At 40.6% G+C, this 26,534-nt stretch overlaps 2 protein-coding genes across 2 annotated transcripts; one reads left to right on the top strand and one right to left on the bottom strand.

Moving 5' to 3' along the window:
* The first annotated feature begins 6,366 nt into the window (after nucleotides 1-6,366).
* On the top strand, nucleotides 6,367-14,887 carry ldha (lactate dehydrogenase A4). Its single transcript, XM_071519049.1, has 8 exons — nucleotides 6,367-6,492; nucleotides 9,641-9,766; nucleotides 10,789-10,906; nucleotides 11,054-11,227; nucleotides 11,425-11,598; nucleotides 11,808-11,925; nucleotides 13,228-13,351; nucleotides 13,489-14,887. The coding sequence occupies exons 2-8, from the start codon at nucleotides 9,641-9,643 to the stop codon at nucleotides 13,651-13,653; spliced, it is 999 nt and encodes a 332-aa protein (XP_071375150.1). The 5' UTR covers nucleotides 6,367-6,492; the 3' UTR covers nucleotides 13,654-14,887.
* Nucleotides 14,888-15,516: 629 nt separating this feature from the next.
* On the bottom strand, nucleotides 15,517-24,167 carry tsg101a (tumor susceptibility 101a). Its single transcript, XM_071519057.1, has 10 exons — nucleotides 23,794-24,167; nucleotides 23,042-23,129; nucleotides 22,881-22,946; nucleotides 21,923-22,086; nucleotides 21,355-21,481; nucleotides 19,376-19,433; nucleotides 19,017-19,111; nucleotides 17,679-17,881; nucleotides 17,328-17,567; nucleotides 15,517-17,181 (listed from the first exon to the last, which is right to left on the bottom strand). Exons 1-10 carry the CDS (start codon nucleotides 23,833-23,835, stop codon nucleotides 17,092-17,094), a joined length of 1,173 nt encoding a protein of 390 aa, XP_071375158.1. The 5' UTR covers nucleotides 23,836-24,167; the 3' UTR covers nucleotides 15,517-17,091.
* Nucleotides 24,168-26,534: the final 2,367 nt, after the last annotated feature.

Raw genomic sequence — 26,534 nt, forward strand, 5'->3', positions numbered from 1 at the left:
TATATCACCACTGAAGAGGACAACGTTGGTAAATTAGCAGAAACAATTAGTGAATTAAACTGTATTTGCTGATAGTCAACTCTGCACTGAGGACAAACGTGTGTCTTGCTGTCTGACTTTAGAACTCTAACGGCGTCACAAAGGCTTTGATCTCTGTGTTCTCTGCTGGAAGGCTTCACTTGTTGTCAGTGGTGGAAGAAGTACTCTGATCCTTTACTTCAGTAAAAGTACCAATACAGCAATGTAAAAATACTCCATTACAAGTAAAAGTCCTGCATGAAAAATCCTACTTAAGTAAAAGTACATAAGTATTAGCAGCAAAATGTAATTAAAGTATTCAAGTAAAAGTAGTGGTTTGGTCCCTCTGACTGATATTTTATTATATATGACATCATTAGATTATTAATACTGAAGCATCAGTGTGTAAGCAGCATGTTACTGTTGGAGCTGCTGGAGGTGGAGCTAGTTTGAACTACTTTATATACAGTTAGCTAGTTTAGTCCAGTGGTTCCCAACCTGGTTCCCAACCTAGGGGTCCCCTCTTTGCTCTCCCATTAATGGGAGAGGAAAGAAGAAAAAACAAAGTTCTGATACACTAATCTGTTTTCAGTTTTTTGACTTTTTCCTCTAATCTTTGATTTTTGCTGAAATATTGGATCATTTGAACATTTATTGAAATGAAACCATGTGAGGTTTAGAGGGAAAAATCACTATTTGGTGGAGCTGTTAACAACTCATAGACATCTGAAATGTGACCCCGACTGCACACTGCTTTTTGTAAGATGTCAAAAGCCAAAAAGGTCAGAAACCACTGGTTTAATCTTTAACAATGTGTTGTATTTTAAAAGATTCTTATATTATCCATTGTGTCAAATCTCCATCTGAAAAGTAACTAAAGCTGTCAAATAAATGTAGTGGAGTAGAAAGTACAATATTTCCCTCTGAAATGTAGTGGAGTGGAAGTATAAAGTAGCATCAAATGGAAATACTCAAAAGTATCTCAAAATTGTACTTAAGTACAGTACTTGAGTAAATGTACTTAGTTACTTTCCACCACTGCTTGTTGTTGTTTAACATAATATTAGCCTGTTATTATTACTCCTATTACTACTTAATCTCAATCAGTAGTAATCCTATAAAAGAATGAGACTAGATTGATCTAGTGCAAGCCGGGCCATTGATGTCTCGCCTCCTCTTGGCTTTCGCACCCTAGTATAACACGTGTTCTAACTGTCCTCTGCATTTAGTGATATACTAGCCTATATAAGTGGCACTTTGTACAATTTAGTGCAAATAACGCAATATCACGTATACCACCATAACTGTGTAGGTCTTGACGCCACTTCTTGTGCAACTTTCAAATGATAATGGGTAGTCAGTCGGTCAGTCAGTCAGTCAGTCAGTCAAAAATTAATTGCTGGAAACAAAATAAATGGGGGGTGGGAGGTGTGAAATCATGATTAAAAAAAAATATGTCTGATTGTATGATTTTATGTCTTTGTTTTTACAGGTATTTTGGCCAACAGCAGAGCTACTAACACTACATGGCAGCATTACAGCAGAACTGAAGTATGAGAATAAAACAGCACAATGGCTTGACAAGGATTAGGGATACCAGAAGGAAGCTGTCATACACAAAGGCTGAAACTGCAGCTACCATAGTTTGCTCTGCAGGACAGCAAATATACATGAGGAATAATTTAAAAACTGGCAACTGTATGCTTCATATTCTTTTATTTTGGTTGCACAGACCATAGACTGAGTAATGGGCCGTGTAGCCCTCTTACAGTCAGTTACTGAACTATTGCCAACATTTAGTTTTCAATCACCCTTCACTCTGGGCCTATTTCAGTAGGAGTCACTGAGTCACATCTTGTATTTGGAATATGAGGTGTTACATAATTTGCCATAATAAGTCACCCTTGTTCCAAGGCATGGATCTCATGTCTGATTAGTGAGATTACTGCGGGAGACTTGAGAGCTGAATAACAGCTAATTTAAACATCCAATCCCATCCAGTTCAGTGTCTGACTAAACGCCAATTCACAAAACTAGTTTCTTAAAATGAACCCTCTAGATCTTTTCAAAGTAACTCTCTTGGATGAAACAATGAGAGCTCAGAGAGATTATGCTGGGTTTCTAATAATCCAATCAATATGATAATAATATAATTTTACTCTTTCTCTCATTATGATTAAAGCATGCATGTATGCTCAAATTATCACCCCAGGTTCCCAGGTCAAGCATGTTCTGCAGGCTGCCAGCACCCACACAGTCAACTGCTAACCCCATCAGACAGGATAGGCAAACAGTAGGAATTGCTCTATGTATTACTGGTTTGATTGTTAAGGTACCAGCACAGGAGGCAATTTCAACAGGATGTGGAATCATCACAGAATAATACAGCGGAGTCGGTAGTATGAAGGTTCATGAATATTAGCATCATAATCAAATTGCCAAATAGTTTAGCAATATTATATAATAAATTATGTTTGGCTATGTTTACATTAAGAGTATTCAACGCATGTCCTGTCAGCAAAGGCATTGTGCATGTAGAAGCAGAGTGCACTGCCATCCAGACACATTTTTTATTTAAGGCAGGCAACACACTATTCAATGTAGGCAATACTCGCAAATGGCCACACAGTAGCATACATGAATTTACATGGGACAATGACAATGAAGTATCAATAACAACACAATTTAAATTTGAGTTTGAATAAGATGTCACGATTTAGGGCCTGTTATCAATTGCCAACGGTGTAGGTGTGCCAGAGTGGTGTGGATAAAGCTGAACAAATGTAGAAAAGAAGCTGATTGATAAACAGCCTGAACCCACTGTGAGTTTGATACAAACTGCAAGAAAACTACAGACTTATTTATCCATTATCATTTGATAAGTTCCACAGGTTACATACATAGGTCCAGAAAACTTCAAAGGATTTTTATACTAATACTAATACCAATATTAATGAAGCTTCCTGAAAGTTCAATCAGGAAGCTTACTTTTCTTACGCACACTCTCAAGTTTCAGAAAAAGTGGATTTTCCCACACTGTCATTTTTTCCCCCTATGCTGTCATTTCCTGCTTCCTCCATTTACATTTAGCCAATAAGATCTCACCACATATTCCGGCAACCAATCACCATGCTGCCACCAGAATTTAAAACTGTTTGTTGTTTGTCATTCATACAGTACATTCAGATTCTACACTCTTCTATAAATGTAATCATGCAATAAAGCTTGTCATTCATCCTTCTATTAGTCTCTCCTTATAGAAATACTAATAATGGGGCAGCAGAGTGGTGCAGTGACTAGGGAGACTTCAACCAGAGGACCCCCATGTCATCAAGCATCCACCCTGCTGAAGTGTCCTTGAGTAAGACACTGAAAACTGAAAAACACCAGGACGCTGTTCTGTGGCTGCAATCTGTTCCTTATAGTGACCAATGAAGTATCACTGACTTCAGGAGCAGGAGGAGTATACTGGAACCGGTCCAAATTGATAACCACGACATCCACACCGTTGACAGCTACTGTTACCTTAGTTGGAACCATCATCGACTCAAAGCTCACCTGGAATATCAACACACAGACCATATACAGCAGAGACAACAAAGACTAGACCTTCTACGGAAACTACACAAATTCAATGTCAGCAGTTCCACATTACACCTCTTTTACCAAACCTTCATGGAAAACATTCTCACCTTTGGATTCCTCGCCTGGTTCAGTTCCTTAACACCCGTCAATAAAAACAAGATAACAAAAATCATTAATATCTCAAGCAAAATCTGCAGAATCAAATGCCGGGACATTACATCACTGTTCAAATCACGTGCAATACACAAGGCAAACCAGATCATAGAAGACACTACTCATCCACTCAACAGCCAATATGAACTACTCCCATCAGGACGCAGGTTTCGGACCCCACTCCACAGGACAACAAGAACAAATAAAACATTCATCCCCACAGCCATAGGACTAATCAACAACGGACTCTGATCACTGTTCCCCATTTCCCCCCCATTTCCAATCATGTATGTTTTGTGTCCTGTTATGATGTCCTGTTTGTCTTGTGATGATGTTTCTTTTCTTTTTGTTTGTCGTTTGCCACCGATGATTGTACAGAACTAATTTCCTAACGGACAAATAAATATTCATTCATTCATTCATTCATTCACATTATTATTGTGTATTAAGAATAAACCATATTTATATATACGTAGCCTAAATATATATATATGTGTATATATATATATATATATATATATATATATATATATGTATGTACTGTATATATATATACACAATCCCAAAGCAAAAAGCTTTACAAAAAGACAAAAACTAGGATTAGTAAAATATAAAAGCGATGAAAAGGAAAGACAATATAAGTAGGATACAAAATCCCTTATGAGATTAGCGAGGATTTGGTTGAGTGTAGAGCAAATAATTTGTATAATCTGTTTCAGAGCTAAATTTGAAATACAGAAACAGAAACGCTGATGAAACTGAAGGCTCTTCTCCTCCACACCTGTGGTTGTTCTCTCCAGACAGAGCACATCTGTTTGCATAATGGATGCAATAACCTGCTCAGATTTGCTCCTCAAAGGATTTACAACTGGAACATTATGAGTATACATTATGGCAGTGTTTCAGCATATTATTATACAAGCATAGTGAGTTGTTCCTTTTAACAATATGCCATTAAATGCAAGATAATGTTACTTTACACTTCATACCTGTGCCAATATGGTAATTACAAAGGTTTACAGTTAACCTTATAGATCTGAATTGATAAGGGAGCTGAATTTTATATTTTGATAGACTTACTTTTATGTTGTTTTTTTTATTTTGCGCATTTTTCAATCTTCTGTTGCTTCTTCTGGGTTTTTTTATTAATAAGAATTCTATTCCATAAAGCTATACATCCATTTTGAAAAGTAAATCATTACCTGAGGTTCATTATTATTATTATTATTATTATTATTATTATTATTAAATACAGAGGATCCAGTTTGTAAAAATGTTATCATCCTTTAAAAAGTAGCCTACTAAACTTTGTTCTTATTTTGTGTTCTCAATCATTTTGTAAGAATAGGTGACATTTTTTTGGATATGAGTGGAAGTCTTCAAATATCTCTGAACACTGGCCTTCACAGAGCAATGCCCCAGCAATGCCCTAGATGTAAATGGTAGCCTGTATCTGGAATTGAATAGCCAGAGGACATGGTGCCTTTCCAAAGGACCGGTCCCAATATTGGCCCAAAGGTTGAATCCAACTGTGGCTGACATTGAATGACTATAAATACTTCTGCTTTATCTTCGTCAGTCAAATCAGCTCCATAAAACTTGTCAGTCAAAGCCTTCAGGAGGAATGACAGAGAAAAGGCTATTGAGGCTCCAGGTTAGGGTTGGTGTTATAGGCTGAGGACCTCGACTGCAATAATTAAAACCAGACAGGAGAGGGAGCCGCTGAGATGCTGTTGGTTCAGTAGAATGACGACACAAGCCCGGCTTGCATCCAAGTTACCCATCCTCTTCCTGAGTGTACGCTTCCTTTCAGTGTCTCGGCTACATTTCATAGAATACATCGGTCTGTCTTCTATCAAGAGCCATGTGAAAAACACAGGGTGAAAAAACGTGTGTTACTGTTGGACTAAACAACTTGAGCTATATATTAGGCATTCATCTCCATGACAAATCGGCTGTAAAGCTGTAGGTAAAATGCCTACTCTCCACTGACTCAAAACGGAACATCTGGGGCAATTCCCATTACGCATTGGCCTACTCCCACTATATGCTGCCTGCCTGAAATTAGTAGTCATAAAGAACATAGGCCACAGTAAATGATACAAAGTGTCCTTAAATTGTAGCCTAAATTATTGGTTGCAATTAGTGGAAGGCAACTAATATTGAGAACATCTTATATTCGCCTATATCTATAGGCTGTCTTTTTCATCTATATCTTTAACAGTAGCTAGTCTAAACATCATGGTTGCTAAGCGACACATAGGCTAAGTATGTGGTTTTCCGTTAATTTAATAGGCTATTTAATTATATATTCCGCGGACACGTGTGTTTAGCAGGTATTTTACAACAACGCTTCCGTGACAGAGCCAATCAGAACATCGGAACCACCGTTTCATAAGTTCAAATACATCTAAGCTATACGTGCTATATGCAACAGTGTAAACCACACAGGGTGCGCACAGCCTCATCACTGCCGCATCCTGGCCACGGCGATGACGTCGCTTCGGTATGGACGTGACATACAACACGAGCCGCCGCCGGAGAGCCTCCCGCCCTCCCTCACTCGTATGTAAGCACGTAGCGTCTACCGAGTCTGTCCCTCTCTTTAAATACCGGGATACACCCCCACCTCCGCACCACTGCTGCGGAAAAGCTGCACCCAGGCACTCAGAGCCCAGTCGGTGACATTCCACATTTCAACGTGTGTTTCTACATCACTGTAACTAACGCCTCAAGGTAAGATAGCTTGTTTTAATATAACATTATTACCGTCTGTAAAAAAAAAAAAAAAAAATAGACTGTTTGTGAAAAGTTACTTTGTACAAGTAGTACTCATTCACATTCTGAGTACTTTGTAGTATAAACTGATGGAAATAATAAATGTGGCACTGTCTTGACCAACTTGATGGTGCGTCAGGTTCTCCACACGTGCTGGATGCGGAGATGTGGAGAGGGGCGTGTCGCTATAATCGATACTGTCGAATGGAAGTGATGGATGGGTTAGAGCTGGAACTGGGCGAGAAACCCTTTCGATTGAATTTCGCTTTTTGACAGATTACTCTTTGTACATGTATTGCATTTGAATTGTGTAATCAAGCAGGTTTTTGGCGAAATATTTGAGTGAGGCAACAGGATGTAGGCCCAAGTTTCCTACTTGTTGCAGCAGTGTTCATGATGAATGGGTTTAAAGTGCTAGGCTATAAAGACAAGCTGTCGATATTTATTAATTTTATGGTATGGCCATCCAGACCTATGAAAATTTCTTACCGCGAATCAGTATGCCTCTGTTTTATTTGATTCACACTGGAACAATTGTACATACATAGTATATAACAGCCTACATAGCACAAATATCTCAATATGATTAAAATAACAACGCTTACTATAAGTCTACTGTAATTAGTAGGCTACTGTAATATACAATCCTTTTCCGATTATAACTGATTATAAGGTGAATATATTTCTCCTGCATCCGAAGGGTTTTGTTAGTCTTATGTTACACAAGTCTTTCATGTTTCGCATTCACGCCACTGACCAGTACGTGACCGTCATCCAGACTGAGCGCAGCCTTGGCCATCAGTTAACCCCCCAACCACTGGGAACTGCAATGCATCTTGGTAGCTGTAGTTCAAATGCTACACTATCAGGAAGCAGCGCTTGGTGGGAGCGGTGTAAGAGCCAGATGTAATAACAGATCTACGATGGATGGACAATGGACAATTTTATAAGCTAGACAAGTTAATCAAATTATTGATCTAACATAATACTTGGTTATGGATCTTAGAGTCCTTATGTTCTCTGATAAATCTGACTATTCTCATATTTCAAACACTCTTGTGGAATGTGGATAACTATCTGTAAGACTAGTACTACTGACAGTCTGCCAAATTCCCAGTCAAGCCATGAAAATGCGTGTTGAGACAGTCCAGTTTTTCCTGTTGGTAAAATTCCTCTGGCAGGTGGCATTTCAACGGCAAATAAGAGTTTGGATTAATGCTGTAGCTGGCCACTTTATAAAGCCGCATAGTTTGAAGTCCAGTTATCAAATATCTGTGTGTCTCTGTCTGCTTTTGGAGTAGTGCAGATTCAGAAAGGATTCATTCATAGTCGCCTGCTACAGAGTAATATGAAAGACTGACACTGAAACTCAGCCATGATACTTGACACCCCATCATGAGTCAATGAGCCCTCACTGAGCTGCTGGTTTTCAGGAAAGTAAATGTCATAGTGTGCTGGGAGATATGATCACTCCAGCGTGCAAAGGTTCACACATGGAACTTTTTAATTTGTCCAGTTGTACATGTATTGGTAACAGGCACTTATAGGTCACAGAAATTCACGTAATCCACAGCTTGTCACAAAACGCCCATCTCCCTCTCTCTCTGTAACAGCATTAAGTTCTTTCAGCTACTAATAATCCTGCTTGTAATCCTCACGCAGACATGCTGCATAGGAAATCATTTAGAGGCTGGTTTGTACGACACATTTCCCCAGCAGAGGAAGGAACCAGCCACATTATTGAACCTGTACAGTAATCCTCTACTGTATGTTAACAATGGGCTCTTTTGTACGCAGCTCACCTAGGGGTCAGATCTGGTATGTAGTAAGCTTGCAGATCCTCTTCTCAGGGAGGGATAATTGGATAACTGGATATTGGGTGTGTACACTGCCCCACTTCACATATCCCACTATTGTGTGCCAAGTCATCGTGCAGAAGTGGTCTTAAATAGCAGGGTATTATAGTGTATTAATCCCGCCAGCTCCTCCACTATGTGCTTGTGTCCACATCGCACAGCAGTACCAGCCTAGTCATGGCGGTGATGTAAGCGAGCCCATGAGCATTCAGCCATGTCTGCTCAACCAGGAAATACAAATAGTACCGTGTGACGCCATCTGGGGATGGTCTTTGCTGCACGGCAACAGGCTGCAGTGCTTGGCCAGGCAGTGGTTGCCATGGAGACTCAGGGGCACTGCAAAGGAAGTGACAAGGGTTGCAAGTCAGGCTGGAGAGTTGAGGCCAGCCTCCTGTCTGGAAACCATTTATGGAAGTCTACATGACAAGGATGCTACCTATATGAATGTGAAACTTGAACTTTGTGTAAACCCTCTTGGTAGATACAGGGTTTCCACACTGCTGGAAAACCTGGAAAAGTCATGGGATTTTAAAATAGTATTTTCCAGGCCTGGAGAAGGTTAGGTTAATGATTTTATTTCTTGAATATTGTCAAATGTCACAAAAATCTGTAGTGCCGACCATTTTTCTTGACAGAGTTAAAATAACATAATCCTTGATTTTAAAGTGAAAAACAAACTAATGCTTAAAGATAGTGTAGTTGCTGGTTACCTTTTAATTCAGTCTCATTAACGTTTGTTCATGGGAATTTGAAAAAGAGGTCATGGAGGGGTCATGGAAAGGTTTTTGAATTTCATCATTGAAAAGGCGTGGGAAGCCTGTAGATAGAAGTCTTGTGGTGGTGTCATGACAGGAGAAACCTTTCCATTGTGCAATGTTAAACAAAGTGTAGAGAAGTGAAAGCGGAAAGCAAGTCTGACCCAGCCAGTCAGCGTACGACAAGGCAGCGGTCACGTACAGCCCTGTGTGGGCCTGTTAGTACCAACTAAGCAGTCAAACTGTCACATACATTATGCAGCGCTATTCTTTACTGCCTCTCTCCTTCCACTCTCGCCCTCTTCCCCCTTTATTATTTTGTACCTGCTCTTACTTTGCTTCCCTTTTCCTACCCCCTTTCTTATCTCATCCTCCCTTTTCCCTCTCTCTCTCCTCACTCTTTCTCCCTTGACTTTCTCTACTTTTCCTCCCTGTCACTTGCATATCCTTCTCTCTCACCCGCTCTCCTCTCATGCCTCTCCTTCTCTTCTTCAGATGTCCACCAAGGAGAAACTGATCAGCCATGTGATGAAGGAGGAGCCTGTCGGCTGCACCAACAAGGTGACAGTGGTGGGCATCGGCATGGTGGGCATGGCCTCCGCCGTCAGCGTCCTGCTCAAGGTGAGACACAAAGAGGGATGGGAAGGGGTGGAAGGGAGAAAAAAAGAGAAGAATGATGGCAACATAGTGATCAGTGTGGTTTCTTGTATGTCAGTAAAGATAAGACTAAGAGGGATGAAAGGGGCGAAAAGAAGATTGGACTGAAGGTAGGTGGGATAATAGCTTAATGGGTAAAATGGGTGATAATAGAGAGTAAGTAACTTAATACAGGGAACAAAAGGGAAATTATGGCTGGGGATAAGGGATGTTAGGTAAATTCTTGAGAAGAAGGAAGTCCAACATCCATGAATGGACTAAGCAAATCCAGAGCATCACCTCTAGCATTTTGAATAGTACCAAGGCCAAACCTCCACAGGCTGCAGTCACATAGCCTTTAGTTTGAGTGGGGGAAATTACTACTTATGGTTGATAAAAGAAGAATGTGGGCAAGGTTTCCTGTGCCATTCCAGTCAATGTTTCCCCTAAGCCAGTGGTGTCCAGTCCTGTGCCATGGAAGAGTCTGCAGGTTTTCATTGCAACCACAACAGTTGCAATTGCAAATTTGCTACAGCAGCTGATTTCACTGATTAGTAGTTCCTCCTTCTCTGGTTGAAGGCGTGCTAAGAAGTGAAATCAGCTTCTCTATTGTTTGGGTGGAATGAATACCTGCGTACCTTTCCATGGCTCGGAACTGGAACTGGGCTTAGAAGGAACACTGACTCTAGTTGCATTCCCCTGACACTGTCCTGGCCCATTCATAACAGTTTGGCTGTCTCTTTGCCAGTTGAGGAACAACAATCACAGAGAAACCAGGTCACAGGTGTTAGTATTAACACTGCTGTTGTTTGCTGAGTAGAGAGAGCCTGAGGGTGTTGGTGCGTTGTTCTTTTCCTTTATATCTGTCATTCAATGAAAGAGATTAACAGATTAGTCGCTTTCAATAATCCTTAGTGTGAATTAATCTAACTTGTAGACGTACTGTAAGATATATACTGTATATGGTGAGTGCTCAGGATGACTGTATATATGTATTTGTTAATCAGGACCTGTGTGACGAGCTGGCCCTGGTTGATGTGATGGAGGACAAGCTGAAGGGTGAGGCCATGGACCTGCAACATGGATCCCTCTTCCTCAAGACACACAAGATTGTGGCCGACAAGGGTGAGAATACAAACCAAGTATTATAATTAGGAATAACTACAGTATATCACAAATTAATTTTAATTTTGATAGTCCCTTTATTGCGATAATGGGAATCATGGAGTCTGTTGCTTTAATGGAGCATCTCCCGTATCGTCCACTTGCCAGACTACAGTGTGACAGCCAACTCCAAGGTGGTGGTGGTCACCGCTGGGGCCCGCCAGCAGGAGGGAGAGAGCCGCCTCAACCTGGTGCAGCGCAACGTCAACATCTTCAAGTTCGTCATCCCCAACATCGTCAAGTACAGCCCCAACTGCATCATAATGGTTGTCTCCAACCCAGGTTAGACAGAGAGCATGAGAGAAAGAGATGAGGAGAGAAGGTGTGATGTAGTTTGAAAAAGTGAATCTGGAATATACATTTTGTAAGTGTTTATGCAGGTATAGGACAACGGTTTGCTTTGCCTGTAGCTCAGCATAGATTCACAGCTGATGAAACCATTTTCAATGCTTATCCGTACTCCTTCTTCACCCTCCCAGTGGACATCCTGACCTATGTTGCCTGGAAGCTGAGCGGTTTCCCCCGTCACCGCGTCATCGGCTCTGGCACCAACCTGGACTCCGCCCGTTTCCGCCACCTTATGGGAGAGAAGCTGCACCTCCACCCTTCCAGCTGCCACGGCTGGATCATCGGAGAGCACGGAGACTCCAGTGGTATGCAGCTCAGGCTAAAAATTATATCTGTGTGGTCTACCGGTGTGTCGTACTGTATTACGTCTTCTATCATGGCTTCATCAGTTCTCTGTAGATATCTGTAGACATGTAGTTGCATGACGCTGTCTGCAGTGTGTCGGTCAGTTTGTTTCAGTATAACTTTACATCACTATTCTCTGTCTCTCTCTCTCTCTCTCTCTTCCTCTCAGTGCCCGTGTGGAGCGGTGTGAACGTTGCTGGCGTTTCCCTTCAGGGCCTGAACCCACAGATGGGCGGTGAGGGCGACAGTGAGAACTGGAAGGACGTCCATAAGAAGGTGGTTGAGGGGTGAGTTGACCCCCCCACACACTTTTGTTCTTGCAGAATTTATTGTCCAGTGAGCCACCGACAACTTAAGTACCTCTCCGGAATCGACAAAGTAAAAATAATTCCTCTTGCAAGAACCTTAAGCCAAGTCTGACAAGAAATAAACTACAAACCACAATGTTCACTGTTTCACCCAACAACCATCTGATCTGCAAAGCAATCAGCCATGTACATTCAGACCATCTGTCCAGCCGGGAACCATAAAGAAGATATTTTATTCAAACAAATCTTTACAGTTTAATGACCTACAGCTACAGCCAAAAATCCCAACAGGCACAATTGAATCCAATGGAGTTGAGCAGAGCTGGTGAGGAATTTTGACCAGGGCTGTAAGCCAAAAGGCAAGCAGTGACATGTATACAGTGCCCCACTGTTCAAGCTTACTGGAGCCTGGCAACCAGTGGACTACTAACACAATGGTATAGAAGTTATGTAGCTTTGTGTGTTCAGTAGTGCTCATGATCTCGTTTATAGACCAGGAGTGGCATGTATAAAATGTCTGCGAATGTTAAGTCCTGATCGAAGGCAAGTTTGCCTTTGAAGTTATGAGATAATTACGACTTAGCCATGTTCCCTAACCAATGACACTAAATCAGTAGGTTATTCCTGTTGTTGGATTTTGTATTGGCATTTGTATCATTCCTTTGATAGTCATGTGATACCACTGCCTGACCTTCTGTGACCTTTGATATTCCACCTTTATTTGATGTCATTAAGTTATCAAGTAGCCAGCCTGGCTCATTTGCTATAGCCAAGTCTTACTCTTCAGGCAGCTCAGCTACACACAGCACTGTAGCTGGCTCAAACTTCAAAAGGATTTATAAGGGAAAAAAAGGATTTGTCTACATAAACAATGAACAACAACTCTCTCCACCTGCAAGACCTGAGCTTCTTTACTTATCTGAGACAGACATTTATGACATTTTCATATACAACAGGTATAACTTATCTGTTCAGGTTTTTCTCCTCAGAGTTTGAAAGAATTGTGGAGAAAATTTACATATCCAGATTGAGTGACTGCTGTGAGTTTATGATGCATTACAGTTATCTTTGTGTTGCTCTCATGGTGATAAACCGCTGCTGACTTCTCAGCATGAAAACATCAGGAGAGAAGCTGCATGAAGGGAATAATTACTTTATGAAGAGTACGTGGGGTGTCAGGAGTTAATTAATTCAATACCAAATAGCCAAACAGGCCAACAGCTTCATTTTCTCTTGCTGTTCTCACCTCTAACCTTTACTCTGTTTGTGTCTGTCCCCCAGAGCCTATGAGGTGATCAAGCTGAAGGGCTACACTTCCTGGGCCATCGGCATGTCTGTGGCTGACCTGGTGGAAAGCATCCTGAAAAACCTGCACAAGGTGCACCCTGTGTCCACCCTGGTCCAGGTGAGCAGACCACACATGCCTCACTGTTTGGCAGAGCTAAGCTGAAGATACACACACACACAGTCTGCAGCTGCGCCCATTGACCCAATCCTTCTCCCTCTGTCCCTCCTCTTTTCTTCCCTCCTTCTGTCTTTCAGGGCATGCATGGAGTGAAGGACGAGGTGTTCCTGAGCGTCCCCTGTGTCCTGGGCAACAGCGGCCTGACAGACGTCATCCACATGACACTGAAGCCAGACGAGGAGAAGCAGTTGGTGAAGAGCGCTGAGACACTGTGGGGTGTACAGAAGGAGCTCACCCTGTGAAGAGCCTGCCTCTGATCCCCCAACCCACCCTGACCCGCACCGAAACACCCTGTGTGGCTCGACCCCTCCTCATGTACCTCCTGTGTCCCTCACAGTGACGGGTGAATGACACCTCTGAACATCTAACAGGCCAGGTGTTTGTAGCTAAACCAATGGAAGCTAGATATTAGCTTGAGATGATCAGTAGATATTCAATCGCAGGTGTCATTTTCCTTCGCTGCCCCCACCCTCCCCCTTCCTCCCTCCATGACTGAATTTTCTAAAGCAGACTTCAACCCTGTAGTCTGTTTCTCTGTTGAAGGGAGGGAGTTTTAGTCCGTTGTCCTGTCTATACAAAAAGATTGTAATGCCTTTGCATAATTGTGTAAATTGTGCATATACATGTTAATATATATTATTGTGTATTGTTGCTGCTTGTCTTCTGTGCACTCCTTGTATGTAGTTTATATTTATCAAGTATTCAGTGATTGTTGCCCGCTGGTTGTTTCCACTTGGCAATCTCTGTTTATTTTTTGTTTGGAGAATATAATGGAGACATTCAGTTCTCTATATAGAGGGCTTCCTTTTCGCCCCAAGCCATAACAACACTGCAGGATATCACTGGGCCAATAACCTGTGACACCAAAGTACCTTACTCCATATCGTTTGAGAAACACAACCCTACATCCACAGGTTAGTTGGCATCAAAGCCTTTTGTATACAAAATTAACCGCAAGTGCACTGACAGAAAAACCTCTGTGGAAGGCAAGTTTTATAGAAGTGGCATTAAGTTATAAGTATACATCAGAAGGAATTAAAAGGGTTGAATCAGTGCATTGGCACAACCCTGCAGTTACAAGTGCTAATGCCACAATCTAACTCAACAAATGGAGAGCAGAGAACCAATGGGAAAGGGTCAACTGGGATCATAACCTAAGGCCAGGTTATGAATCATAACTGAAGGTGACAATCCTGACGATGGTGTTCTGTTTGTCTGCGCACCTTAAATGTCCTCAAAGGGTTTTTTTTTAATTTAATTTTCTCCACCTCTGAAAAAAGGCACCAAGCTTTGAGAAGCATGGTAGTATTATTTGTTATACAAAAGTTCTATTTAATGAGAAAAGTCTATTAATCAACTATTAGACATGACCTATCAATCACCTGACTTACTGACGCACTGTACTTGTCATGGCAGCTGGATATTGGGTCTAATTTGCTCTTAACATCAAATAAATCTACCAGGATGATGATACAAGTTTCCCCTTTGTCCTTTCCTGTGTTTGTCAGTTTGTGTTTACAATGCAGCTGACTCAGCTGCTCTCATTGCACAGCTAGGAGTTAACACACAAGGCAGATTAGAGCTTTTTATGCAGGAGGTCAAATTGCGGTCACTAGCTTCTATAGATGTGAGATCAAAGCAAAGCCAACATGAACGCCTTGCCTCACATCATCAGAATGCTGATGTTTTATGAATACCAGTATTCATAAAACATCACCATGTGTATGGTCAGTGAAACCTAACCACTGTGTGTATTAGAGCTTGTTAAAAACATTTTGCAAATACTTTGTTTTAGTCTGTTCAGGTTTCAGACAGGCGGGCTTTGTGACACGACAATACAATGAGTGCCAGAAAGTTAAGACAATAGGACAATATTTGAAAGTCTATTTTTTGTAAGTAACACTTTGCCCCAATGCACCTAAACTGTCCTAATGCAGGAAACCCTGCCATCTAGCACACCAGGCAAGTTGAAACAACTACAAAAGCAAACAAAAAGTAGTTATCTGTCGAGGTTTGGTGTGTCTGTATGGGTGAACACATGGTGGGAATGCTACTAATCCATCCAAATAACTCATCACTAAGAAATAAGCAGTCATTAGCATCAAATCAGATTTCTTTTAATTGTACTGATTTACATAAATCTACAGATATAAAAGAACAGGTGGTCTATGGTTGGAAACTAAACAAGAAAAAAAAACAACAGTAGATATACTATCATACAATTCAAAGTGCATTTAGTAAAAAGCTAATTTAAAGGAGACCTGTTTGCAAACTTGACATAAGTTAACTTTTTGATTAGTACAATAGTTCTTTATTTGTTGTACCCTATGACCGTCCTTACTTATTCACAACTTCACTTATATTTACTGAAAAATTCAAAATCTCAGAAGGGCTGAGAATGTGGGAGTGTACAGTAAAAGGAAAAACACAGAGAAAGTAAAGAAAAAGAAAAAAATAATATAATTTCCTTTGTTATACTTTTGAATAAAGTATGTGAAGACTGTCATCCACCTTCAACAGAGACACTGTACAGGGGTTAGAGCATAACTACTGTACAAGATTGACTGATTAACTCCTAGCAGTCAGACTGGAGGGTAGACCTGAGCAGCTGACTTGCAATGAAAAACTCACTCACACCATCATCAAGAGAGATAGGCAGGAAAGGGAAAAAGATAGAGAAGTGTGGGCCAGCGGCATGGGAGCCAAGGTTGTGTTCAGCAGAGGAACCAAACAAGAGACTGAACAAACAGTTCAGGTCCATGTTCATCATCACCTCTTCTGTATGAGAAGTGATCCGTCTTACTGAACATGGCTCGGACCTCATACAGCATTCCATCCTAGGGTTGAACCCCTGTCCATACTGAAAGGTTATTGGGTATTTATATCAGAGCTAACCTTTTCATTATGAGGGGCTCAGAGCTAAGGGGCTCTCTAGAAACTTAGCCCCCGACTATTTGTGCTTACTAGCCAAATGACGTTGCCTGACAGACGGATTGCCAACAGAGTCTGTAGGCTACAGTAGAGTGCAGCGCATTCAGGTAGACACCACTGCTATCTCTGTATGACGACTCAGTCGCACCGCAATTGTCACAAAAAGACAGCATAGACTCACACCTCACTTCTACCAATATGGCATGAGTGTAAGCATGTTTTGTGTCAACCACAGTACCTGGTACATAGCGTGGTGACAGTGCTTTTTACACAAACCTGATGCACTTTTTTTTGTTTTTGGACTTGGCAAAAGTAAAGGCATAGCAATGGTGTCATGTCTCACAAGTGGGTCATGACTGTTACTGCATAATGATTTCAAATAAAGTAGTCGTTGGTATGACGAAAACACAAATGACGCCATACTAAAACTGTGGCTACACAGTTTGAAATTTCACTGTGCTAAATAAAAACCAGTCTATTTCTTCATATATGTTGCAATTTTTTCAGACAGATTCTCTTTACTCAGACTTCTGCCTCACAAGGAATGCAATGCCAGGCAAAAAGAGGATTTCACTGAGAATCAAAAGGGATAGTGGGGGGCTGGCAAGATTGATATAGGGAGAGGGAGATCTGGATTCGTGGAGAGAGATATGAAAGATGGGACTAAAAGAAAGGGAGAGGAAGAGAGAGAGATAGAGAGTACGAGAGAAAAGAGCAAGATATGCATGTTTCCAGGTAGTCGGTGTTGGTCAGTAGAGGTCACTGAGGCCGGCGGTCTTGCGGGCTTTCTGCATCAGGGCACGAAGCTGGAACTGCTTCCTGGACAGAAGGCGTACATGCTGTGATAGGAGAAGAGAATCAGAGTCAGCAAGGGTAAAACCACTTCAGGACAGAAACCACAGCACACAATCTGGAATGGAATACTGAAGAGTGTGTGTGTATGTGCGTGTTATGCATTTGCTTGTGGCTGTGTCGGTGTGTTCACCTTGAGGAAAACCTCCAGGTCTATGACGCCCCTGCGCAGGGCCTCTCCCAGGTAGAAGATGGTGTCCTCGATTGCGTTCTCCTCGGCATACAGGTTCAGGATCTGTTTGTACAGCGGCGCTGTGGGCACAATGACATCATCGATGTCGTTGTTCTCCGTCTGGTTCTCCATCTTCTCCAAGGCCTCGCTCAGCTCGTCATCCTTCCTCTTCAGCAGCTCGATGTTCCTGTCGACCTCGGCCTGGAAGAAGCATCGTGATTATAAACACACACAACAATACTTCAAATGATAAAGAAAATGCAAATGGAAAAAAAAAATACAGTTTCAACATGGGGAAAAAGGATCTCTCACCACTTCATGGTCCAGTCGTGAGACCATGTCCTCTAGCTTCTGATGTCCTTTCTTCAGGTCCTCCTCCGTTCGCTTCAGGGCGTCCAGCTCGGCCTGAGCCCTGTCCATCTCCTCCTTCATCCTCCAGCGAAGCTTGTCGCTCACGGCCGAAATCAGAGATGCGCGGATGGTGTCCTCGCCGATGGTGCCGTCTCTGCTAGGGCCTGATCAAGAGGAGAGAAGTTGGGAGATGACATGAGACAGTTTGGACGGAAGGTAACAGGAGCCAAAAAGCAGAGAAGAGTCGGCAAAAATGTACACGGTCTCTGTCGGTCTCTGGGTATATAATCAGACATAGCAATACAATAACTGGGGAACTTAATTTTTGATGAGCTAATGTGACAGGGATAGTAATTATGAGTTAGGCCTAGTAAAATGATTACCAGTTTTGCATGAAAATAACACTCATACAGTATACATTTTTACATTAGCTATGTGTGAGTCTGTTTCCTTGCTATTGTGTAACCCCTTTCTCAGTCTTATCTGAGACAGTAGAGCGGTGGGGGATGGTTGTCTACAGAGTTGAGGCCAGCCTATGTGTATGTCAGCATTGTGAATGTCAGAGTTTATTCAGCCTTGAGCACTGAGGAGTTAAGAGGCAAACTCATCTCTTCTCCTTTACTAAATATAGGAGGTGGATAAAACCTCTCTTGCATACTGATCCTTGACCAGTGTTCACTGCCCCAGCTAACCGCTGATGTTGGGACAGCAAATGGTTCCACTGACCACAGGTCTGACTTTGTGAGAAGTTACTGTTCCCGTCTTAAATATAGCGCTGTGCAGTTCGGGGGGTGGGTCCCATCCTTTGGCCTTTAATGCCCCCCTCTCTGGTTACACTAACGACCTTTCACTGGTGGCTCAGCGCTCCGTTGAAGTCACACAGAGGGTGAGGGTGCCGAAGTCAGAAGGTCAAGGGTCATAATTCAGGGTTAACTAAAGGCCATGGATAGGTAGAAAGGTATTGTTTTATTTGGAGTGAATGAACCTTTGGTCAAATATCACATTTTGATATCATGAAAAAATAAAAACTGTCGTAGTTTGGAATGTTACCACAAAAAGCAGGCTCTGAAATATATATGATATACATGTGTTACATGTGGATTAACAAGAGACCATAGTGTACACAGTAACACTTGGAACAGATTTGTCTGGGGCTTGTTGTATGTGTTGTTAAGCATTCATAACTAGCTGAGTGCAAATTTTTTATAATAATTTTTTATACTTTTTAATATACTTTTAAATGTCCCCAATGAAAGAGAGAACTACAACACCCAGAATGCTGAACACTGTAATACATACCCACTGTGGAGACTGGAGTCTGGGTGGGGTAGTGTGCAGGGCCAGCTGTGGCTGGATATGTGTTCCCCCCTGGGTACTGGTATCCTGGATAGCCACTGCAAATGGATACATAGTCAGCAAATAGCTACCGCTTTATATTTTCCATTCTAAAACATTCCAGAGATATATTTTTAACTTTAACAAGGCTATAAATGTCTGCTTAACTGAAGCTGCTTGACAGTGTATGAGTAATAAATATGCCTGTGTGTAATATGCTGCTGACGAAACCACCAAGACAAACAAGCCAGCCAACAGGTTTGTTGAGAAAAAATGAGTGAGGCAGTGTGTTGGCTGAAAGAGGTGAACTCTAAATATCTTACCCAGGGTTAGGATTTGGGCCATAGGGGGAGACTGCAGGCATACCAGGCATGTAGGAGGCTGAGGGACAGAGAGAGGGAGACAATCATAACTTAGACACACGTGTCAAAATGTGTCCACTCTCTCATACACAAGTTTACTTTCATTTTGGGCTATGGGCTATAGTGGTATGTGAGCACCATCTGGTGCCAAAGGAAATAAATGCATCATTTAAAGCACACAGTGATAATGAAGCACAATAATCATAATAATGAATCGCCATGCAAATTTGAAGAGTGCTGAAAACTGCGATTCATAGGGGCTGGACACCAGGCTACATCAACAGTATAATGTAAACTTTCTTCCAAGACAGTATATTTTCAACATTTTTGAGTGTAGATTAAGATATGTGCATGCATGATATGCACAAACAATAAAACAATCATTATTTTACACAGGGTTTGATCTAGGCCATACCAATGCCCTAACAACTCCCTAACATGAAATGTCCACATGGAAATTCATCATTGCACCACACTGCCCCCCTACAAGATCAACAGGTACATTTCTCTTTGGTCCAAAGGTAGCACACTAACTGAAACCACTACTACTGTGTTCCAGAGTGCCACATTTTGCTTTGATTATTTACAGTGGCAAAAATGCCAAATCTATGAAACTTTGGTCCATTGCTTTCAGTAAGAAACAATATTATGCCTTTACTAAAGTGATTAAAGAATACAGACAATTCCTCATCTTTTAATGGCAACATTTTTTCTCCCCTTTAACTCGTGACATGATACAGGTTTCCCACACTAACTTGGACATCAAATTCAAGGACTTTTTTTAATGACTTTGATGGTTTTGTTTGGTGAAATTCAAGGACTCCAAATTGGCATGTTTTGGGAAAAGATTTTTTTACTCATGATCTTGTCAAATAAGAAATCATTGTGAAATCATGCATTTTTAAACTGCTGGGTTAGTCCATCAAAGGGTTTTCCTCAGGAAGCATTGGTACTAGATGAAGAGACATCCAGAGACATATTGATGAGTCTGGGTGCTATATTAATTTTTTTTAAATCAAGTACTTTCAAGGCCATCCATTCAGTTTCAAAAACATGTAAGGCCTTATTTTATTTTTCTCAAATCCACAAACCGTGGAAGGACCGTGGGAACTCTGATAATAGCCAAAACACACTGTGGGTGTGTAATCAAATTTTTCAACTGTTTAGACGGGTCATGCATGCAAGCCGGTATTTGATTTGGAGAAGCAAAACTGCAATAGTTTACCAATTTATCTGATGTATTCACTGTGTGCAAGCACAAAATCATTGAATCATGATGAAGATGTTTCACTTTCACACACAACCAGATGGCTTTGCAAGGGAGAACTTATACAGTATGTGCATGACCTGCTTATAATAAACTTTCAATAGGGAAGTGCTGTGGGGAAATAATCCATTTCAAATTTTTTTTATTTTTTTTATTTTTAATTTAAAGCTCTATAATTAGCAGGATTAAGGTACTTTTTCAAGCTACATGAGCTTTAAAAGTTTTTCTTACAAATCACACTAATTTGCAGTTGTGACCTACCTGTTCCTATTGCAATTTTGTTAGCTTTTGTGTGAGAGGTAAAAAAAAAATGTTTCCAGTCCTCATCCATAAAGGCCAAACAAACTCAACTCTGCTTTGGTTTTCAAGGATAGCCATAAAAAGTAGTCATAAACTCTTCAACAGCGATTGTGTGGAGGAGAATTTGAACTGCCTATATAGCATACTTCACATCCTAATGTAGAAAATTCTTTATTTAATTAATTTCAATAAGAGATATATTTCTATTAGCGACATAGACATTACATTGTATCAAACAGTTTCTGGATTATGATTTCTATTGACATCCTCAGACAAGGCCTTGACCACCCTAGAAAAATAGTACGGGGCCAATTTGACAACCTCCAAATCATCCTGGATCACACTGTTTACAACAGTAAGCTGTGTCACTCACGGTTAGGGGGTCCAGCAGCTTGGAAGGCTTGGTAGGGGGCCTGTGTGGTGGGCCGAGAAAACACAGGAGGCTCCTCTCCAAACACCACAATCATCACCTGGATCAGACCATACAGGTCTGACTGGGGCTATAACACACATGGTGGCAGGCGGAGAAAGGAGGGGGGGGGGTGCAAGTTAGACATTGGGAATATGATATGATGATCTATACAGATCAATGCAATTTCAAAATATCACCAGACCAAACATAGTTCAAGTACTATCTAGAGCCATAATGAAACTTATGGCCATCATGACTGCCCTATTTTGTGCAGACCAGTGGGTTCATATTTGGACATATCCAAAATCTTCAATGAAGGATGGTGCACTTCCACATCAAAAGCATGTAAGGCCTATGCACTGCTGTTACATTGTTGTTGTTTATTATTTATTTGCATTCTACATAATGTTTTACTCTTCATCCAGTTTTACAACAGCCATATATTGTCAACATCTAAATAAACATCTAAAACACAGGGGTATATGTAGAGGTCAGCAAATCCCCAGAGACTGAAGACCATCACACTCACGTGTTTCCACTCATGTAGGTAAGGCAGGTAGATCTTGCCATTGGCGTCAATGTGCTTGCCAGTTTTGATCATCATGGCACTGGTAGGCTTGACGAAACATATAGGAGGGTTGTAGGGGTATGTGTCCAGCAACCACAGGCACACTGGGATGTTGTAGACGTTACCTAAAGGAGATACACACACATTCTGTTAAGATCAGTCACCTTCTTTTGTTTTTTGGGGGATGCAGAGTGGCCTAGTGGTTAGAGAGAGACATCAGACAACCCAGGTTCAAGCCCAATATTGGCAAGCATCTGCCCTAACTGCCCTAGTGTCCTTGAGCAAGTCACAGATCACAATCAACTTCAGGGGCACTGTTGTGTAGCCGACCCTGTGCTCTGACCTCATATTATTGGAAACATCTTTCAAATGATTAATTAAGCTCTTGATATACATGTCCTGACAATATGACTGATAAAACACAAGTTTAAAAGGATTTTGAAACTGAAAATGGATTCTTTACATTTGTACTAACTGTTGACAATGGAGAAGAATGGATGACTTTTTCAGAATGAAAGCTGTGAAGCAAGGTGAGAAGTTAATAGGGACTTAAAAAATTGCCCATGAAATAAAAAATGATACATGCTTTTTCAAATGATTTATCATTTACAAATTCTGGACATTTTCCAGACCTTAATTTCAACTGGATTTGAAGATTTTGGTTGATGCTCAATGTGATGTATGCTGACACTAGGTAATATGACTATCAACTAGGCAATGTCACTCTATAGCTGAGGCTTCTACACTTACATAAAATGTGTTGTCATGTGTGAGTATTTTTCCAAACTCTTCCAAAATGTTTGTGCAATTCCCAAAGTTTTGAAACATGGAAATTATCAAATTCACTTTCCATACTTTCCCAGATCTGTGTAGGAAGGAACCGTGTTTAATCATTTTTTGCTGGACACTCTTTCCTTACCTCTGTAGCTGACTGGGACTGTTCCTGTCAAACTCATCAGGTCTCTTGTGGAGCCATCATTGAACACTGGAATACAAAAATATTATAAACATATATATATATATATAAATATATCCAAGACCAGACCGATAAATATAAGAGATAAACATAAATAACTTTACCATAGGCATCCATGACCGGCTTCAAGTCCTTGTACTGGGAGATGACATTGGTTATCTCACGGACAGTCAGGTCTCTGTATTTGTATTGCTGGACAATAACAACAGAACAAGAGATATGGCAATAACAAGTTAGAATCTTTGAAGGTTAGAAACAATAGCTGACACTTGGCCACTAGGATCATAAAAGGTAGGTAAATTAGAACAAGCAATAGACTCAGTTGTTTCCTGAATAGAAATTCCAACTTTGCCCATGGTTTTCAGTTGTTTACGTGTTGTTAGCGACTATAAAACAATGTGTAGAGAAAGGCCTTTAAGAATTGATAGGAAGTGGTTGATTGACAGAAGATAAGAAGAGGTTGACTGTTTACTATGGTAGCAAGCAATCACTGGAAAGGAGATAGAGGCTAAAACAGCCTTTGGACATCCTCGATTATCTTGCAAATTGAAACGAAATGTCTGACTGTTTGAATGAAAATAAGAAAATAAGCATTACAGTTAGCTGACCATGCCAAATGAAAAAGCGTAACACAAAGAATTGCACGAGGAATTAAAACAAATGCATTAACGTTTCAAAATATTGATGTGCGAGTTACAAATCAACTGTTGAAATGACACATGTTGTCAGAAAACAGTCGGGGCAGCAACACCCTCTCCCGTTCCAGGAAATCTTAAACTGTTAGCTAGTATCATGTTAGCCTCGGTAACATTAGCTAACTAGCTGCCTAGCAAGCGCAGGAATTTAGCAAGCTTACCTTCAGCATTTTCTTCAGGGCACTTTCGTTGACAACTGCCATGGTTTACGACAGACTGTTCTTTTGACTTACTTAACTGATAGAATAGCTGACTTTTGAAGCCAGCTACAGGGATAGCTGAGACAAGCTAACGCTAGCTAGCTAGACTTCAGCGAACGCTAAGCTAACGTTAGCCCAGCCCAGGGCCGAACCAGAAGTAAGACTGGGCTTTTCCAAGAAACCCCTCAATCAAACAAAAGGAGTGGTGCCTCTTGTTACCGACAAACTTCGATAATCGGATACAAAAATAGCCGTAAACACTTAAATTAATATCAAATCAAGACCAAAAAACAACTATGATCCGATGGTCAACAAAAGAAACTTCCGGCATTACACCTGACTGCTTCCGGTCCCCATGTGACGTAACCCGTGGAACGTTCTGTGCTGGATGGGAATACAATGCATTTTACTGCCACACAGGTTCCTGCTCACCAAGAACGGAGAACAGGTGTTGTTTCGTATAATTCATCGACCAGTTCTTTTTCATTTGTTTGGTATAAAGCTATGGTTAGATATCTCCAGATTTATAACTGACAACATTTGCTGTGGTTTCTCTCGTTTCTTCAGAAATGTTTTGTTCGGCTTCGTTGACTACAGTATAAAAACAATATTTTCCTTATTGTCTTAACTCTATATTCATGTTCATAAGAGTAAGTTCACAAAAGGAAAAGTCCTCTCCTTTGCGTTTGCTTAAACAAACTAAAAAACAAAAAAACAGTACTATTTTGATCTTTTTTATGCCCCTTTCTTTCAGAAGTGGTTTGAAACGAAAATTATTTTAGTCACTCAACTTCTGAACTTCTGCAATCTTACTTTCTGATTTTGAATTTATGAATGAATGTATTACCCTGGTTTACCTGCTATATTTATAGTCTTTAGAAAATAAATGGATGTATATTTTACAACTCTTACACAGCAAACAAACCCAAAAGTGTGCTGTGCTGGATTTCATTTGTTTTGACTAATTTACTCTGAGTGTACCTCCTAATTGTCCAAACCTTGTATTTTTGTCTTTCCTCTTATCTCTCTCCTTTTTAAATGATCATATCCCTGTTCTTTGACCAGAGAGAAGATCATATTCCTGATCTCTTACTTGCTTTCCCCCATTACTGTAGTTTTGCAATGTTAGTAAGTTTTTGGAGTTGAGTGGTTACTCCTGAAGAGCTTTTATAATACCAGATATTTATAGGACGGCTTCCAAGAGGGAGCAGTGGGACAATTACAACTATATATGAATTTGAAATATGAAATTGGTATGTAATGTACGTTTTATGTTTTGGAAATTTGTGTTTGGCAAATGTGGCAAAAATCATCATGCCATTTGTAAAAAGATCACAGCAAAAACATCAATGTTAATTTAACTAAATTTAAGTGTAAAAATCAACACTATGCCACTGTTTATATCCATCTGTCCTTATCCTTCAGAGTTAATTTAACACTTTTAGATAGTTTGGAACATCCATCCCATTGCCATATCACCTGCATGAGTGAACAAACACTGAAGAAACATACAGTATAAGTGAACATTTGAACATCTGAAAATGTGGCGTGATGTGTTTTTTTGCAGATGCAATAAACTGTGTAACTTATTTACCTACCTAAACATACTTGAATATCTGATCGCTGTGATTATTAGACCAATGAGGCAATCCAGTGAAGATAATCAACAAATCACAGCAATCTCACACATCAGAAGGCCTGAAGTAGCACCAGGAAGACAAGTAGGCTACACTAAGGAACCAATAGGGTTGAAGGGCAGATGGCACAGGACAGCCAGTGCATGGGACATTTTATTTCTACAGCCACATATCCACATAATTCTGCACAGCAAATCAAAACCTAGATCACATTATTTTGCACCATAACATGAAATGCTGTTGGGTGGGTGCTTTTAACCAAAGTGCTTTACATAACCATGAGTGCATACATTTTTAGCATGGTTGGCAAGCAATGTTAGATGGCTTACACAAATACACCAAGTTTGCACAAACGGTTGCTTTCATAACTGATATGTGTGAGAGGGGCATGCAGTTTCTCAGTAAATAAAAACTGCGAGCTATCTAGTTTTCTAGACCCACTGAAGAGTTGACACAATTTCTATTCTATTCTATTCTATTCTATTCTATTCTATTCTATTCTATTCTATTCTATTCTATTCACTGTGACCTAAAAGAAGAACACAGCCAACACTTTGGGGCGTAGTTGTAAGATATCACTTTATGAGCTGCTTGTAAACTAATTCTAGTCCATGAACACATAAGCAAAGATCAGTATGAGTCTGTGTCAAGATTTTAGATGAGAAAAGTTTTCAAAGATCCTCATTTAAATACTGCAAGTGCTGAGTGCTGTGTACATTCATATAGTAGAGGTTGTGTATTCATCAGCTGTTGTATCAGTGGGTATAAGTGAAATCACATAATACAGGCACTTTACAGGCAATAGACAAACAAATAAACACACAAACCACACCAACAGCTAACAGTTGGTTTCATTTTCTTGCTGGAAAGGTTGACCGTCGTCTCTGGTCAAAAACAGGTATGAATTCCCATCTGTCTCTGAAAATCCCTCTGCCTGTCTGTGGAACTGTAGTGAACCTGGAAACAACAGATTCATTTATAAGGTCTCTCCATAAACAGGATGCCTTGTTTATTCTCAGACCTAAATCTACGAGTGCTGAACCTGTTCTCACACTTAAGCAGGTG

This window comes from Centroberyx affinis, unplaced genomic scaffold (assembly GCF_046629955.1).
Source record: "Centroberyx affinis isolate AG114_WGS23_722 - 3 ecotype Tasmania unplaced genomic scaffold, CSIRO-AGI_Caff_v1 ptg000653l_1, whole genome shotgun sequence".
NCBI classification, from domain to species: domain Eukaryota; kingdom Metazoa; phylum Chordata; class Actinopteri; order Beryciformes; family Berycidae; genus Centroberyx; species Centroberyx affinis.